The sequence below is a fragment of the Ambystoma mexicanum genome, chromosome 13 (genome assembly GCF_040938575.1).
Source record: "Ambystoma mexicanum isolate Mex_15411 chromosome 13, UKY_AmexF1_1, whole genome shotgun sequence".
NCBI classification, from domain to species: domain Eukaryota; kingdom Metazoa; phylum Chordata; class Amphibia; order Caudata; family Ambystomatidae; genus Ambystoma; species Ambystoma mexicanum.
The window spans coordinates 561311104-561325341 of NC_090938.1; the positions used below are offsets into that span (position 1 = coordinate 561311104).

A 14238-nucleotide genomic window follows, 5' to 3' on the forward strand; every position below is an offset into this window, starting at 1 on the left:
AGAGGAGAGTCATAGTGGAAAGAACAGACGTTGTTAATATAGGACAGACGTCATCAAAGCACATCAAGTGTCCGGAAGATAGTGGCTCTAGAGTGGCACCCAAGAAACACCTGAAAGTGCCAAGAGTGCATCAATCTCCCGGAAGAAAGTGTAGGAGACAAGGTTAAACAGAGCAAGTGCAAGGCCCCGCCCCCAGCACTCTACTTTCGTTACCCAGAGGAGGGGACAGACAGATGCTGCCCCCAGCTAGTAGTCCTCTGTTAGCCGTTCGGTTTCAGACGGCTGGCTCTTCATCTCTGCCTTTTGACCCTTGGCCTCATACATGGCTCGTGTGTTCGCTCTCCGGAAGAATCCACACTATAAGGAAGCAGGTGACAGCAGTCAGGACAGGAAGTCGAGCGACAGGTCACGAGGACGCGCGGTGGGCACACATTCGCAGAAGGCAGGCAACAACATTCAGGATGGGGAGTCAATGGCTGGAAGCCATGTGTGATGCTTTGGGGACACCCACAAGATGACAAAGTTAAAAGAAATGAGCGTAGCAGTTTCCAAGTGCCTGCATGGGCTATCAGTGCGCTACACAGCTGTGGTCAAGGGATTGTGGCTTCCGCTGGGAAGGTCTGCCGATTCCCACACTACTCAGACCAGGGTAAGGGCATGCTGTCAAGGGGGGTGGCACTGAGTTTCTTCTGAGTGTGTGCTTCAAATGCCCTTTTGGCATATGTTCTTGTGACCATTAACCCTTTCTGTTCTGGACATTCATGAACGCGTGATGGGAATACACAAAGACAGAGATGCAGCTTGGATAGTAAGAGGATCTAAACTCTGGAAGGAGCATGCTCTGTTGCTTATAGCAATCAGGGCTCCCCCTTATCTTCTTGCTTTGCTCCAGGTTTATCTTGTGCTTCTTTCCATCTCCCCTTATGACCTGTCACCTAAGGGGATTAAGCAGATTGAAAACAGTCTTAATAGTGGAATGTACAAACTAGTCACAATGGCCATTATCTCGGAAAGCAAATCCAGGAGCATGGATTGCACGCTCCATGAACCGTGCCTTTTTCAGATCCATCTGAACATCCTGCATCCTCTAGGCCGGGAGTCCTGACCCTTTCACATTCCCCTCCAAAAACATATGGCCAAAGTGGAGAATGAGGGACAATCCATTATAGCTATATGGACCAAGAGAGGAGTTATCACCATGGGATGGTGTCAACCTCCTGAGGTCTGCAAAGCTATTGGCACATAGTGACAATAGCAATATAGGTTTTGGAATTGTGGCAGTATAGTAAAAAAAATGAAAACTTTTTTTTAAAAAACACAAGTTTAATAGAAATGAAAGTAAATGGACAAAATGTGCCAGTAAATTAAATATGCTTTTATTTTGTAGCATTCAAATAAGAAGGGTTTCTTTATACGCTAAGCATTTTGATTGTAAGCTTGATTGAACTGGAGCAGTTTAAACATGACCATGTGTAAATGCACGTGGGGGGATAAAAAAAAAAAAAAAGAAAAATCCCCTGCGCGTGAGGCCGTGCCGGGGATCTAGAAAGGTTTTAAAAAAGAAACCGAATTTGAATCCCGGCACGAGAGCCGCGCCAGTGACGGGGGTAGAGGTGGCAGGGGAAGAGGTTAGAGTAAGGGACCCTCACGCTTTTGCTCTAAAAAAGGCAAGAAAATGTTGCTGGCCTAAGCGGAGCACTGTGGCTAACGGTAAAAACCTTCAAGGGGGTTGGAAGTGCTACATTCTGCGCCTGTCACCGCTGCGACCCGGGCCTTCATGCCGGCACTCCCCTGACTACCAGTGGAGAGCCTGAAAGGACCGCCAACCCTCAGGTTCAAGGCACTTTTAATTACTGGTTTTCCGCATCGCTGGGGAGCGCCCAATGTGTTTTAGTCCTCGTGGGGCTGAATTTAAATAAAGGTCCACCCCCTCATTAACAGGTGGCCCAGTGAGCCCTGGGCCACACCTGGCAGACGTCGCCCAGGTGTAAGAAGTGCTGTGGGGCTCCCCACATTGCCCCCCGAGGGCTGGGCTGCATCTTGTCAAGCAGCCCAGCCAATGCAAAGACTTTGGGCCTCTACTTGTGCTGCTGCCTGCTGCTAGTGTCTGCCACAAGAACCACCACCAGATAGCGCAGAAAGAAAAACATTGAAGGAGAGCAGCAGAGATCTTGAGACAGCCCTGGCCAGGTTGTCTTGCAAGTAAGATCTTTATAAATAGATAGTTTTCAATACAGTGCACTCTTTAGACTTTGTATATATATATATATTTTTTAAGACGTTTATATTTGTTAATATTGAAAAGGACTTTTTATATTTTTGAGTTTTACTTTTTAGATGCACAGCTGCTAGGAGTAATTCAAGTTGTACATAGTGCCTTGCGTTTGCCCCCTTTATACAAAAACTCACAAAACCCTGCAGGTGTATCGGAAAAAAGTATATAAGTGAGCTTTTACTAAAAAGGACTGTACACCAGCATTCCTTTGTCCGCCTCTCCTTTCATGTGACAATTACTCTAACCTTGTGTTTTTCCCTTTGGGGTATTTAAGGATCCTATCCTAACTACCTGATCTTCCCTACCCTCACCACCATCATAGCGAGGTACACCAGGTGAACTTGAACCCAGGAAAGATAGGTTTGGAGACACGTAAGAGGCAGATCAAGTTATAAGTGAAGGTTTAAGCTATCTATTGAGTGCCCGCCTACACCTGTCTCCCAATAAGGTGCGTTAGACGATCACCCCCGTTACACATGCATTGGGCGTAATCTTCAAAGTTAACCGCTTGTCTACATGAAATCAAAGCTTTTTTCCATAATTTAGCTTTCACTTTGGTGACTTACATTGGATGTGGTCTGTCATGTGGAAAGTGCAGTGAAACAAAAAACAGACACTTGCAGAGGGGGCAAGTCCTGTTCAGAGAAAGCTTGCTGGTAAATTGAACAGCCGTTTCCTGAATACAGAGAAATGCTTTCTACCGTTTCCCAGTCTTCTCCTGAAATCAAAATGTTCAAGAATACAGTCCATAACAGCAGTTATGGACAGTATTTCAGAGCATTGTGATTGACTCAGAGCAGGCCAATAAGGTGTTGCATGTGATAATAAGCTGTATGCACACAGAGCCCACCCTCCACCCCAACTAGTTCCCAAGGATGGAGGTCATCAAGTGTTCTCACTTTATTACATGAAGTGCTATGCCAGACCTTGTAGAACGTAGCCCATTTTAGGAGTTTCCGATTTCTTTTCGCCCCTTTGCCAGAACAAATGATTGCTGGTAGAAACCCTGCAAGACCAAAGTAGTCCACCAATAGCAGAGCATTCATAATGAGGCGGTGGTGCACACTGGCAATGGTCAACAAATCAAATTGTCTCAAATAGAGTTAAACGTTAAATGATTGGTCAGGTTCTAGGTTGACAAGACGAACAGACCAGGACTCTAGTAAGAGGTATACACTCCTGCGGATAACAGCTACTGGAACTCTGAGAACCACTTCTGTGTTTTAAATGCATTACTTCATTTGCCGAATCTTAAGCATTTACATCATGGACATAACCATTATTTTTTGTATGTATTTGTAGAGCGCTGCAGCCCGCAGGCATCAGGGCGCTGACAAAGAGACGAGGACAACAGCATGAGGGGACAGGACACGAAAGAGGCGGTCAATCAGCGGGAGGGGTCTGGGGGATGTTTAATTCATTTGAACAGTGCAGTTTGCAGGTTTTTTCTGAATTTAAGGTAGTTAGATTAGAGTCTGAGGTGGGGTGGGAGTTTGTTCCATTTGGCAGTAACTCTACAAGGGATCGCTCGTCCCAGTCCGTTTGCTTTTTTTGTGTGTCTAGCTTTAACTAGCCCTTTGTTTTCGGACCTCAACGCCCGACTAGGTAGATAAGGGCTGATTTGGTTTTTGATGTATTGCCGGGCAGTTCCGTATAGACAGTGATGGATTACAGACATTGGGCCTCATTACGACCCTGGCGGTGACAGTATGAACGGTGCCGGTAAAGGCACCGGTACCGTTCATAATGTCCCGCCGCATTACGAGTTCTGCTTGCGGGTTCCTGACAGCCAGGCTGTGCGGCACCCGCGAGCATAACTCGTAACTGCACTGGCACCGTTATGAACGGTGCCGGCGCATCCATGCTCCCCACCTCCATTTTGCCCTATGGGGCAGAATGCGGATCGGGAGCCCGGCAATACCGCCACTCGCGAACGGGCAATTACCAGCCCATACATCTCGTAATGGGCCGGTTATTGCTCGCCATGCTCGTAATGAGGCCCATTGCCTTGAATGTAATACAACAATCTTCAATGGACAGCCAGTGGAGGGCTATTCTTTCCTTGGTGACATGTTCTCTTTTAGATTTGCAAGTGGTAGTCCTTGTGGTGATGTTTTGGACAATTTGGCACTGTTTTATACATTTATTGCTGGCCCTAGCATGAGGGAATTCCCATAATCTAACCTTGATAGTATTACGGCTCTGTCGATGGTGGAACTATTTTGCGGGCTTAGGTGAGGTGTGATTTGTCTCAGAGGCGTTGCTAGAGGGGGCTATAGCCCCGGGTGTTTTGGTTGTAGCCCCAGATAGAAGCTCAGGGACTACAACCAAAATGCGAGCTAGCCCCGAGTCCCGCCAGTCCCAACATTAGCTTAGCCCCTGATCTTTTCCAGTCCTAGCAACACCCCTGATTTGTTTTAACAGTTTTTGGTGGTACTGGCAAGTTGCACGCCAGAACCACTGACAAGCATGCATAAGCCTTCCTTGTGAACAGGGTTTTTCAGTGTGATTTCTCATTATGACCTACAGCTACCTAATCTGTGTGACCGCGTGTTGAGTAGATCATCATTCTCGCCAGAGGAATATTCCAGCCTGCACGCGCAAGTGCTTGATCCACATGCATCCCCTTTCCTTTCCGAATGATCTATTGCAGGAGGTCCACACAGTCTCGCATGGTGAGGTTTTAGGGTTTAACCTTCACTTATCTTTCCTCGTCTCAGCCTCAAGTGCTCAACATTCTGTGACTTCTTGCCACTTCTGTGACCAATTGCTCTTTGTCATTGGTTTTATGAGATACATATGGGTCCAGGGTTGGGTACAGAGTTTGAGTCAACAGGAAAAGGAGGGGCCTATACCTCTGGAGGGAACATGGAGATGGGTCTATATTAAACTGGGCACCTGCCTATCCTCTTTTCCCCACCAGACTGCCTTCATGCTATCTCCTTCCCCCTCTTTTGAATTCTTATCAATGGTGAATAACGACTGCTCGGTGAAGCGTGGAAGCTAACAAGTAGTCATATCCTGGCAGGTTAAGCCAGCTACATGGGCTATCCTTATCCCGAGATCACCCTTAAAAATACACCCATAAAAACAGCAAATGCCACCACAAAACGCTTGGAAGGACAGCAGAACCCTTTCAAAGTATGTGTGTGTGGGGAGGGAGAGGAGCAGCAGTTGCTATGGGGAACAGATTGGCTCGCGCAAGGGAGGCAGGTGATAATAGTCAAGATCAAGGGTCCATGTGTAGAGCTATGAAACCACTGGAAAAATCACGTGATTACAGTCAGGATGGGGAGTCCATGAGTAGAAGATGGAGAAGGATTTATGCAAGAAAGTGACAGTAGTCCTGGTGGTGGGCACAGATAAGTAGGAGTAAAGGAGACCATTTAACGATGACAGTAACAGCCAGCAGACCAGACAGTCAATGGATGGAAGTTGGGGAAAAGAATGCAAGGAAGGTTATGGGCAGCACCCAGGGTGAAGAGAATGGGAGGGTGGGAAGTGATTAGATAGTGTTACAAAGCAAGTTACAGGAGTCAGGATGGAAAGTCCAGGGAAGGAGTGGTACTGGAGCGAGGGTCCAAGGCATCAGGTGGCAGGAGTCAGCATGCAGAGTCCAGGGAAGGAGTGGCAGTGGAGCGAGGGTCCAAGGCAGCAGGAGTCAGGATGGAGAGTCCAGGGAAGGAGTGGTACTGGAGAGAGGGTCTAAGGAAGCAAGTGACAGGAGTCACGAAAGATAGTCAATAGGCAGCAGTGACATCCTAAGGAGAATCAAACCAGTGGCAGTAGCGAGGATGGGGGCTGGTGCAGAAGATGTGATCTTGTACTGAGACGACTGTCAGGGTGGGAAGTAAATGAGCAAAATGAAAGAGGAATAATCCTAAAATAGTAAGAGCCAGTCCTTAAATATATGGGTCAAGCAAAGATACAGGGGAAGCCGGGTTTCATCTTTCCTTGGCTGGTTCTTTAACACTTTCCCATGGAAACCAGGTTGCACATACACATCTTACATTAAGTGAAAGGGTGAACTAAAAGATGCCAGTCTGAAAGGGCCAGGAGTCCAGCAGAACAGATGATGACATGGTGGGCATTGCCACACTGGTGCGATCAGTGGTGTGTACCTGGGGCAGGATTCCTTGTTTCTATAGAGCTGTTACAGTCAGAAGAAATGAAATAATGATTCCACGAGCCAGACTACTCTTTTCACTGCCCCCCCACCCCAATACTAAATGCCAGAATAATTTTGGCCGAGTAGTGAATGTGTCCCCTGGGTACTGGCAGCAACAGGCCACATGGAATGTGTAACATAGGATGGGTAGGATGTGCAGATGGACAAGCAATGGCCTATGGACAGCTTTAAACCCGATACTGCCACCATGAACACCAAACCTCTTGGTTGCCACTGATTTGAAAGTTCCAAAGCTTGTTTTCTGATAGGGTTAACTAGTTACAGAGCTGGTCCCACAACCATGCATCCTTATGAACTTTAAAAGGCAAGTTAAGGGTGGCGCTGCATTTGCATGTGTGATGAGCCTCATCGGGATCAGTGGGAGCAAGCAACCTTCACTCTGCTTGCTGAATCTATGAGGGTTTTCCCACTGGGAAGTTTTGCCAAAGTCTGATTTCCCAGGCCTGGCCTTGATGCTGCACGGAAACACCAATGTGGTGCTCTCTTGCACGCTACTCTAATGGGGGGGCAGCCCTGCAACTCTCTCAGTTGCCTCGCAAAACCCATCTTCCCCCGCACATCTTCCTCATATTGTGGGAGGGGGGGGGGGACACCTTTTGTCTGCTACCAGATGACCTCCAAACCCCTTCAAGCCCCAACCATTCCCCCACCCCCAACATCATCCCCAACCCCTTCCTCACCTTTCTAGTCCGAACGCTGCTACTTCTTGTGTCTTCACAAGCAAGCGGTATTAGCGCATGTGCCGTTTCCTGATAGACCGCTGTTAGGGAAAGGTGGCCTGTCTAGAAATACATTTCGGCGCAAGTGGGATGAACCTACTCAGTGTATGAGAATGATAGGTGATGGCCTCATAAGGATGTGGGTTTGGTTATAAGAATCTTTTCTTGTACCGCATAAATGCCACCAGGGCCGGCCTTAGGGGCAGCAGCGCCCTGGTCAAATTGGTGCCCCCCCCCCCGCGTCCCTGGTCAACAGGGGGGCGGGGCCAAGATGTTCCATTTTTATTTTTTTTAACCTTGCTCGGGCGAGGAGGTAATGATATGAGTAGGGTGCATCAGCACACTATTATTATATGCGCTCCGCCGCCGCAGGTGCTTTTAATAACAATGGGGCGCCTGCCACGCCTTCTGCCCCTACGCCAGCTCGGGGGAGCCCTTGAAAGACTCCCCCGAGGTGGCGGGGGCTAATGGCATTGCCCGGCTCGCCCCCCCGTATCCCCTTAAGTCCGGCTCTGAATGCCACATTAATATGACCCCTCACCCAATTAGCTGTTCTAGACGGCCATTAAATAGCCAATATTGAGCACAATGGTTTAAATCAGTGCAGAGAAAGTACCAATAGGTACTGTAAAATAGGCCCTTCGACGACTTGTAATCATTTAAAGGCTGCACAGCACTGCACAGTCAAATGAAGGCTGCACTGCATTACCACATTGTGGGGGTCACGCAAAAGCCTCACTGCATTGAGGAGTTATAAGGTAGCCTGTGTACAAGTCAGACTTTAGCTTCTGCTCATCAACGCTATTCTCTCCAATTCCAACAAATTCAAGCACTCCACAAGGACCATGAGTGGTTACACAACTGCTCAACCTCTACTCCCACTAGAAGACTACATTTGTAGAATCATTAGGGGTTCACCAGCTCCGGAACTTGTGGCATGAAAAGAAAATGAACAAACTAGTCTCCTTACCTTCCAGAGCAGCAGAACGATGAGGGTCAGCAGAAAGACCCCTGCCAGCGCTGAAACGATGATCACCCACAACTCCAGCTGCACAGGCACCTCTTCAACCAGCTCGGAGTCAATATTCACATAGAACTGAGAGTAATTGTTTATTAGTAAGGCGCGTATACACAAGCGAAGCGCTTCAAGGCGGGAGGGGAACAAGGGAATACAGTGGTCATTCTTAGGCCTTGAAAATTCCGAATGATCAAACAATAACTGGCATACTAGGCCATGGCATATCTGCTAGTATGTGTGACAAAGAGCGCGGGGAGAAGGGGGGGGGCATACAGAACAATAAACTACAGTACTACAAAATACAAACATCCTGAGCAAGAGTACAGCGAGGTAGAGGGATTACTAATATCCACAAGTCGTCCAAGAGACACCGCTACATAGTGAGTGGAGGTGCAATGTGACAGCAGGCACGCAATATTCACAAGAGAACTGCAAAAAACAACACTGCATGTACAATGGGAGTCCAGAGGATTGCCAAATTTTCACAAAGCACTCGTAACCATAACAATACATAGAAAGCGTGAGTGCAGCAGGGCCAAGGCAACGCCAACAGGTGCATGCTCAGTTTTTTTTTTATGTTTGGCAAACCTTGACAGATACAGCGATAGAGTCTAATAATTGGGGTAGAGCTAGTAAGAAACACTATTAAGGGAAGACTTGGTAGGATAGGGGTTGGGGGATACGGTTGGGGGATACAGAGGCCTGTGTGCAGGAGAAACAGGGTAGGGAGTGAAATATTTGCAATAACTACATTAGATAGTCAGCAGAAGCACTGTGCGACAAGGGCATACTGGAAGAATTGAGGCTGCCCACAGCCATACGCAGAAACAGCCGCAATAAATGAATATATAGGATGATGGGTAATAGGGTAAACACCGTAAGTGAGCAGACAGCCCGAAGTACAGGAGCCCAAACAAAAATACGGTTCCTCGGTATGGGACTCCAGTGCAGCTGGTGGCGTCATCGAAAAATGGCCAAGAGCGAGACTTTGCTCTAACCCAGGGTATCTGGGTAGAGGAAGGAACATTTTCCACTAGGAGTCTCATCCTGAACAGTATGAGGCATTGAATAGAGTGTGGGGAAGGGACTGATCCAAAAAGGGTAGCCACTAGGATCCACACACAGCTTGGTAGAACATCGGACAAGAGTTTGCTCTATGAGAGGTGCGATCAAGTTCATTGCAAGGCTTCAGTGGGATAGGCCAAAGAACGGTGCATGATATGTCTTGGCCAGGGATAGCTTGAGGTACACTATATGATGGGGACAGAGTAGGAGCCACAAGGGAGATCATTTTCAATGGGAGCGTAACGTTCATGGAAAGATGTAAAAGCCTTGATTAAGGCTTTTACGGCTTCCATTAACGTCACACCCCATTTTCAATCATTTGTATGGCAGAAAGGAGGGGCTGAACGCAACTTGCCACCGTCCTTCCTCTTAACCATACAAATGCTCCAGCATTTTCACCACCATGGATTTTCATGCTCTCGCAAATGCTGGCGGTGGTCCGCCGGTTTATGCACCAGCATAAAGCAGGCAGACCCTGTAGCGATCCACTGTACACGCTCTATGGCAAACAGCAATCACAAGTAAAATTAAATTAAATGCAGCCCGACATGAGAGTATGTCGGGCAGCATGTACAACTAAAAGTAAAGGCTGCCTGCAGCATTTACTCACTTTGCACAGTGGAGTGCAAAAGTGCAGGGTGTACACAGTCTTGTGCCCTGCACATTTCCACTGTAATGCAAATGACAAAAATGTGGTGGCGGGTACCTGGCTATGCCTGAGTGCAAACGTACCAGGGGCCTGCAGTCAAATTATGTATTGAAGCAAAATGAGCTCCAAGGAGTCTGTGAAAGGACAATGTGCTGGTGTTCAAGATAATGTGGAAATCTTCACAATTGTCAGGTTCCATGGAAGACACATAGGACAATGCACAAAAGATGAAAATGATACGCAAATGACTGTTTTTTATTTTTAAATGTTATTTGGTTTTGGCCTTAACTAGTCCTATTCAGAGCCTAGGAGTTATCGCTGGTTAAGATGGAGGAAAGGAACTTGATTCTTAATTGGTAGAAGGAAGGACAAAGGGCAGTTGCTGAACGTTCTAAACTGTCTTTCATTAGAAGATGTCCAGCTAGTAGGTTCTGTCTTTTTAGCTCTACAGTTTTTAGGCTTAAACTTGGTAATATTTAAGTTTTTCGGCAGTCCAGAAGAAGTTAATCTCATGAGCTCGAGAAAACCAAGAAGAGCAAGAAAAGGCTCGGCTTTAAAGCTAAACTAAGTGAAGTTTCAGTACTTTGCATGCAAAGTTTAAAGTTATTCAGAGTGATTATAGATTACAATAAAATAACGTTAGTAGATACTCAAGCCTGTTGCAAGCGGGTTCAGCGGCTGAAGAAAAGCATCAGGAACTAATTTGGCATTGTAGCAAGAGCGTGGCCAAGAGCTAGAGAAAAGTACCCGTCTTCGTGCGCGAGTGTGTAATTCACTTGAAGACCCTTTCCCGGGATAGCAGCAGCTTCACACAACTCGCGGGGAGGTGAGTGCTTCAACACACTGTGCTATCGAATGTTGAACTGAGGAACTGAGCATATATTTTCCAGCTGTGGTGACCGATGTGCAGCTGCTAGGACAGAGCGACTCGGGGGGTGCTTGAGCGAGCGAAGGAAAAAAGAATCCTAAGAGAGCATTTTCAGAGGCGCAGTGAGCGCAGGGACAGCCCTCTTGCCAGAGACTGTTCATGGTGCACAGCGACTGTGGTTTAGGAGAGGGAAAGCTGAGCTAACAGCAGGGGAATTAAATTAAAACCTAAGTAGGAATCTGGGCAATTCCAGCTGGGTTTAGGCAATATGAGTTAACAAGTAAATAGTAATTCTCAAGTATGTTCCTATTTTTAGGCGAGTATTAAGGGAAGAAAAAGACTTTTGGTTAGAGTTGAGCATTAGTTTTTCAAGAGACACTGTAGTCGGAGTAACTAGGTTTGTAGGTAAATAAAGTAACATTCTCTTTAAACATTATTTATAAGAGGCAAGTGGAAAATGTAAGAGAGTGGAGAGTTAAGATTAAGTACTTCAAGAAGTCTTCAGTTCTAAAAAGAAGATAACCTGGATCTGAAAAGATGCCAGCAAGCATATTCTCTTGAGCACCCCTCTGGGCACTCAGCTGAGGGTTTCGGGGTTAGGACACCCAGGTAATGGGGCTCTGTAGTGGGGGTACAGCAAGACGGTTGACTCTTATCTTGTTCCTCTTTCTCGCCCCTGCAGATTCCCGCCAGAGTTTAAGAACCGGAATCAGAGTTTGTTTGTACTTTATCCCACTCCCCTTTCCCTCAGGGGGGGTACCAGCCTCAGCTGTTCCCTCTAGATGAGAGCGAGACACCCTTGTGGGGCTGTGGGGTTCTGCAGCTCCAGCGGAAGATTAAAGGCAGGACCAGACAACAATGCGTGCTAAATACAGCAGTATTTGGGGTTGGGGGAAACGCACAGTTTCTTTTGCACCAGTATATACAAGTTCAGGATTATATAAATAATATAACGACAGTGCGGACCAAAGGGGAACTATCACTAATTATATAAGAGGTCAGCTGTCAGGCATGTCTAAAAAAGACATAGTTCTAGAAAGCAGCCACAACACCTTGTGACAAATCCAGGGAATTTGTCCCTTTTCCCCAAGCGGGAGCATCCCCCTGTGGCCCCCTCCCCCCAAGTGAGGCTAGGGAGGTGAGCCTGCCCCGCAAGACCCTCCCTAGGGGTCAAGGCAAGTGGAACCTCACCGGGAGAGACTCGCATTTGGGGACAAGGACTCACGTTCTTGAGAGGAACTCACTAACTTATTTCCCATGATGGCATGCATGGGAAGCTGAGAGGTCAAGAACAATATAGAAGTCAAAGACATGGGTGAAGGAAATCTACATAGTAACCAACAAGAAAGAAAATCTGTCTCTTTAAAGAGAGACTTCCGTATAACTGAGACAAAGAAGCTGAAAGAGGATGAGAAGCTGAGGCAGAAAGAGGAGTATGCTTGCAGGGGAAAGCCTTGTACAGTGCAATACCTGAGAGAGGCAGTGTCAAAGAGTGCAGCTGAGCCCACGACATTCAGAACTGCTCTGACTCTAAGAGCAAGGCGCTGGAGGTCCAGCGTGTATGTGGACGGAGAAAGGGAGGAGACAGGAACCCAAATCCCAGTGGTGGCATGACAAGGACAGCCTCGTGGTGGGTAGTGTATCCAGTCAAAGACGCAGAAACCACAACAAAGCAGCAAGCCGGATGGTTGCAGGCAGGAATACCTGACAGCCGAGTGGAAGCAGATGAAGAGCGGGACATCAATGAAAGCAGAAACCGAGAGAAACAGAGTGAACCATGAGAACCCAAGCGAACTTTGGCCCGAAGACGTTCCCCTGCAACTATCAAGGTAACAGGGAAAACGGGGGACTCAGGGGCCGCTGGGGATACCTTACTCAACAAGGGAAACTCGTGCCAGTGGAATTGACTGATATAAAGCCTATGAAGTGGAACTATAATATTGGGAGAAAGAGAATCAAAGTTGAATCTGACAGAGAGATTATTAAAACTGGGATTCAAACACCCTGGGGAAAGGAGAAAACACCCCATACACTTAGGAGCTAAGAGTGGAACAGAGACGAGAGAAAGAGTACTATAGGGAGAGAAAGAGAATTCTATTAAGTGAAAGCTAGTGAAGCCCTTAAAAGAAAAAAGACACAAAGCAAGTGAACCCAAGAAAGGGGGCCCATTGGCAGAAAGCACAACCCACATAAGAAAGACTTTGGTACGGAGAGCAAAACGACATTTCAGTTTGTAGAAAAGGATATGAGAGTATTACAAATTATCCACAAGAACGAATTCCGAAAGGAGAGGGGAATGCGAGGGGGAGCCCCTTTCGAGGAGGCCAGGGAGGTGAGACCGCTACCAGATAGTACCCCTGGGGGGGTATAATGTGGGAGGATCTTATGTGGAGGCACTGCACCCCCTGCACAACATCCCCAACCTCACCTTCCCAAACGATTACCACCTTATAACCAACCTCCACTTGTTATCCTTCCATTTGCTACTATAACATTATACCATTGACTGACTCCAGAACTGAGACGAAGACGAATACGTGGGAGGCAAGTACTCACAGGAAGGAGATGCACAGATGCAGGAAGAACACTCCTATGAACTCAGGGAAGCATTTTAGCCTTCTAGAAAGAAACATGCCTATATAGACTTAAAAACCGAAGAGGGACTTGACAACATGTCAAGCCGTCCTCGGAGTAACTGCCTTTGTGGAAAAAGTTTGGCGTGGGAGATTCAAAGGGCTGTAGACCAGGACGCTGTTAGAGAAGACGTTCCTCTAGCAGGTCCGACGCAAAACCCTGCGAGAAGCTGGCAAAGCAGTAGCAGGGCCTCCAAGAGGAGGTGGATCGCGCAGTCTGTAACGGGTGCCGATACTGGAGAGAGCCAAAGGCCGCAGAAAACCAGAAGCTGTCGGAAGCCACCGAAGACCAATACAAGGTAAGTAACCCAGGAGAGGCAGGAGCCAAGCGTAGATCACAGAAGGAATGAGCGGGCTGACCAGTGGGGCACGAAAGGGTCTTATCCACCGATTAACAACACATGGGGAAACAGGGGCAGGCATAAATCCCCTAACTTGAAAGTATGAGTGAACTTTGGATTAGTGGAAATCTTCCTAGTGATAGCACCAAAACCACAGACCACCAGAGAAGGGTCAAATACCCCAAAGAGAGTGTGACCTTTGCATCTGAGGATATCATCCTCATGTTGGTGGTAGCCCCAAGGCCACAAAGTCGAGGACCTGAACAGTAGAGAGCAAGGTAAAAAATAAAGAGTCATCTTCCTCGTGGCACTACTTGGGAGGGAAGTGAAACAAGTGGGCCAATTCAAAGAAGAGGTGAAACAGAATTGGGTGTTGTAGGTGTGAGGCCTAATGGAAGGAGGACCTGCTGAGGCCAGGGATACATTATCGGGCACAGAGAACACACAATACAAGTCTCAAAATAAAGAACCATTCTAACCA

At 47.3% G+C, this 14238-nt stretch overlaps 1 protein-coding gene across 3 annotated transcripts in view; it reads right to left on the reverse strand.

Moving 5' to 3' along the window:
* ITGA3 (integrin subunit alpha 3) overlaps positions 1–14238 on the reverse strand; it is a 469598-nt gene that overhangs the window by 3716 nt on the left and 451644 nt on the right. For 2 of the 3 annotated variants that reach the window (XM_069634365.1, XM_069634363.1), the window contains one exon: positions 8154–8279. In XM_069634365.1, coding sequence (XP_069490466.1) covers positions 8154–8279 — 126 coding nt within the window. Of the gene's footprint in view, positions 1–213; positions 358–8153; positions 8280–14238 lie in introns of all 3 variants that reach the window. The other variant, XM_069634364.1, reaches the window with a different exon arrangement.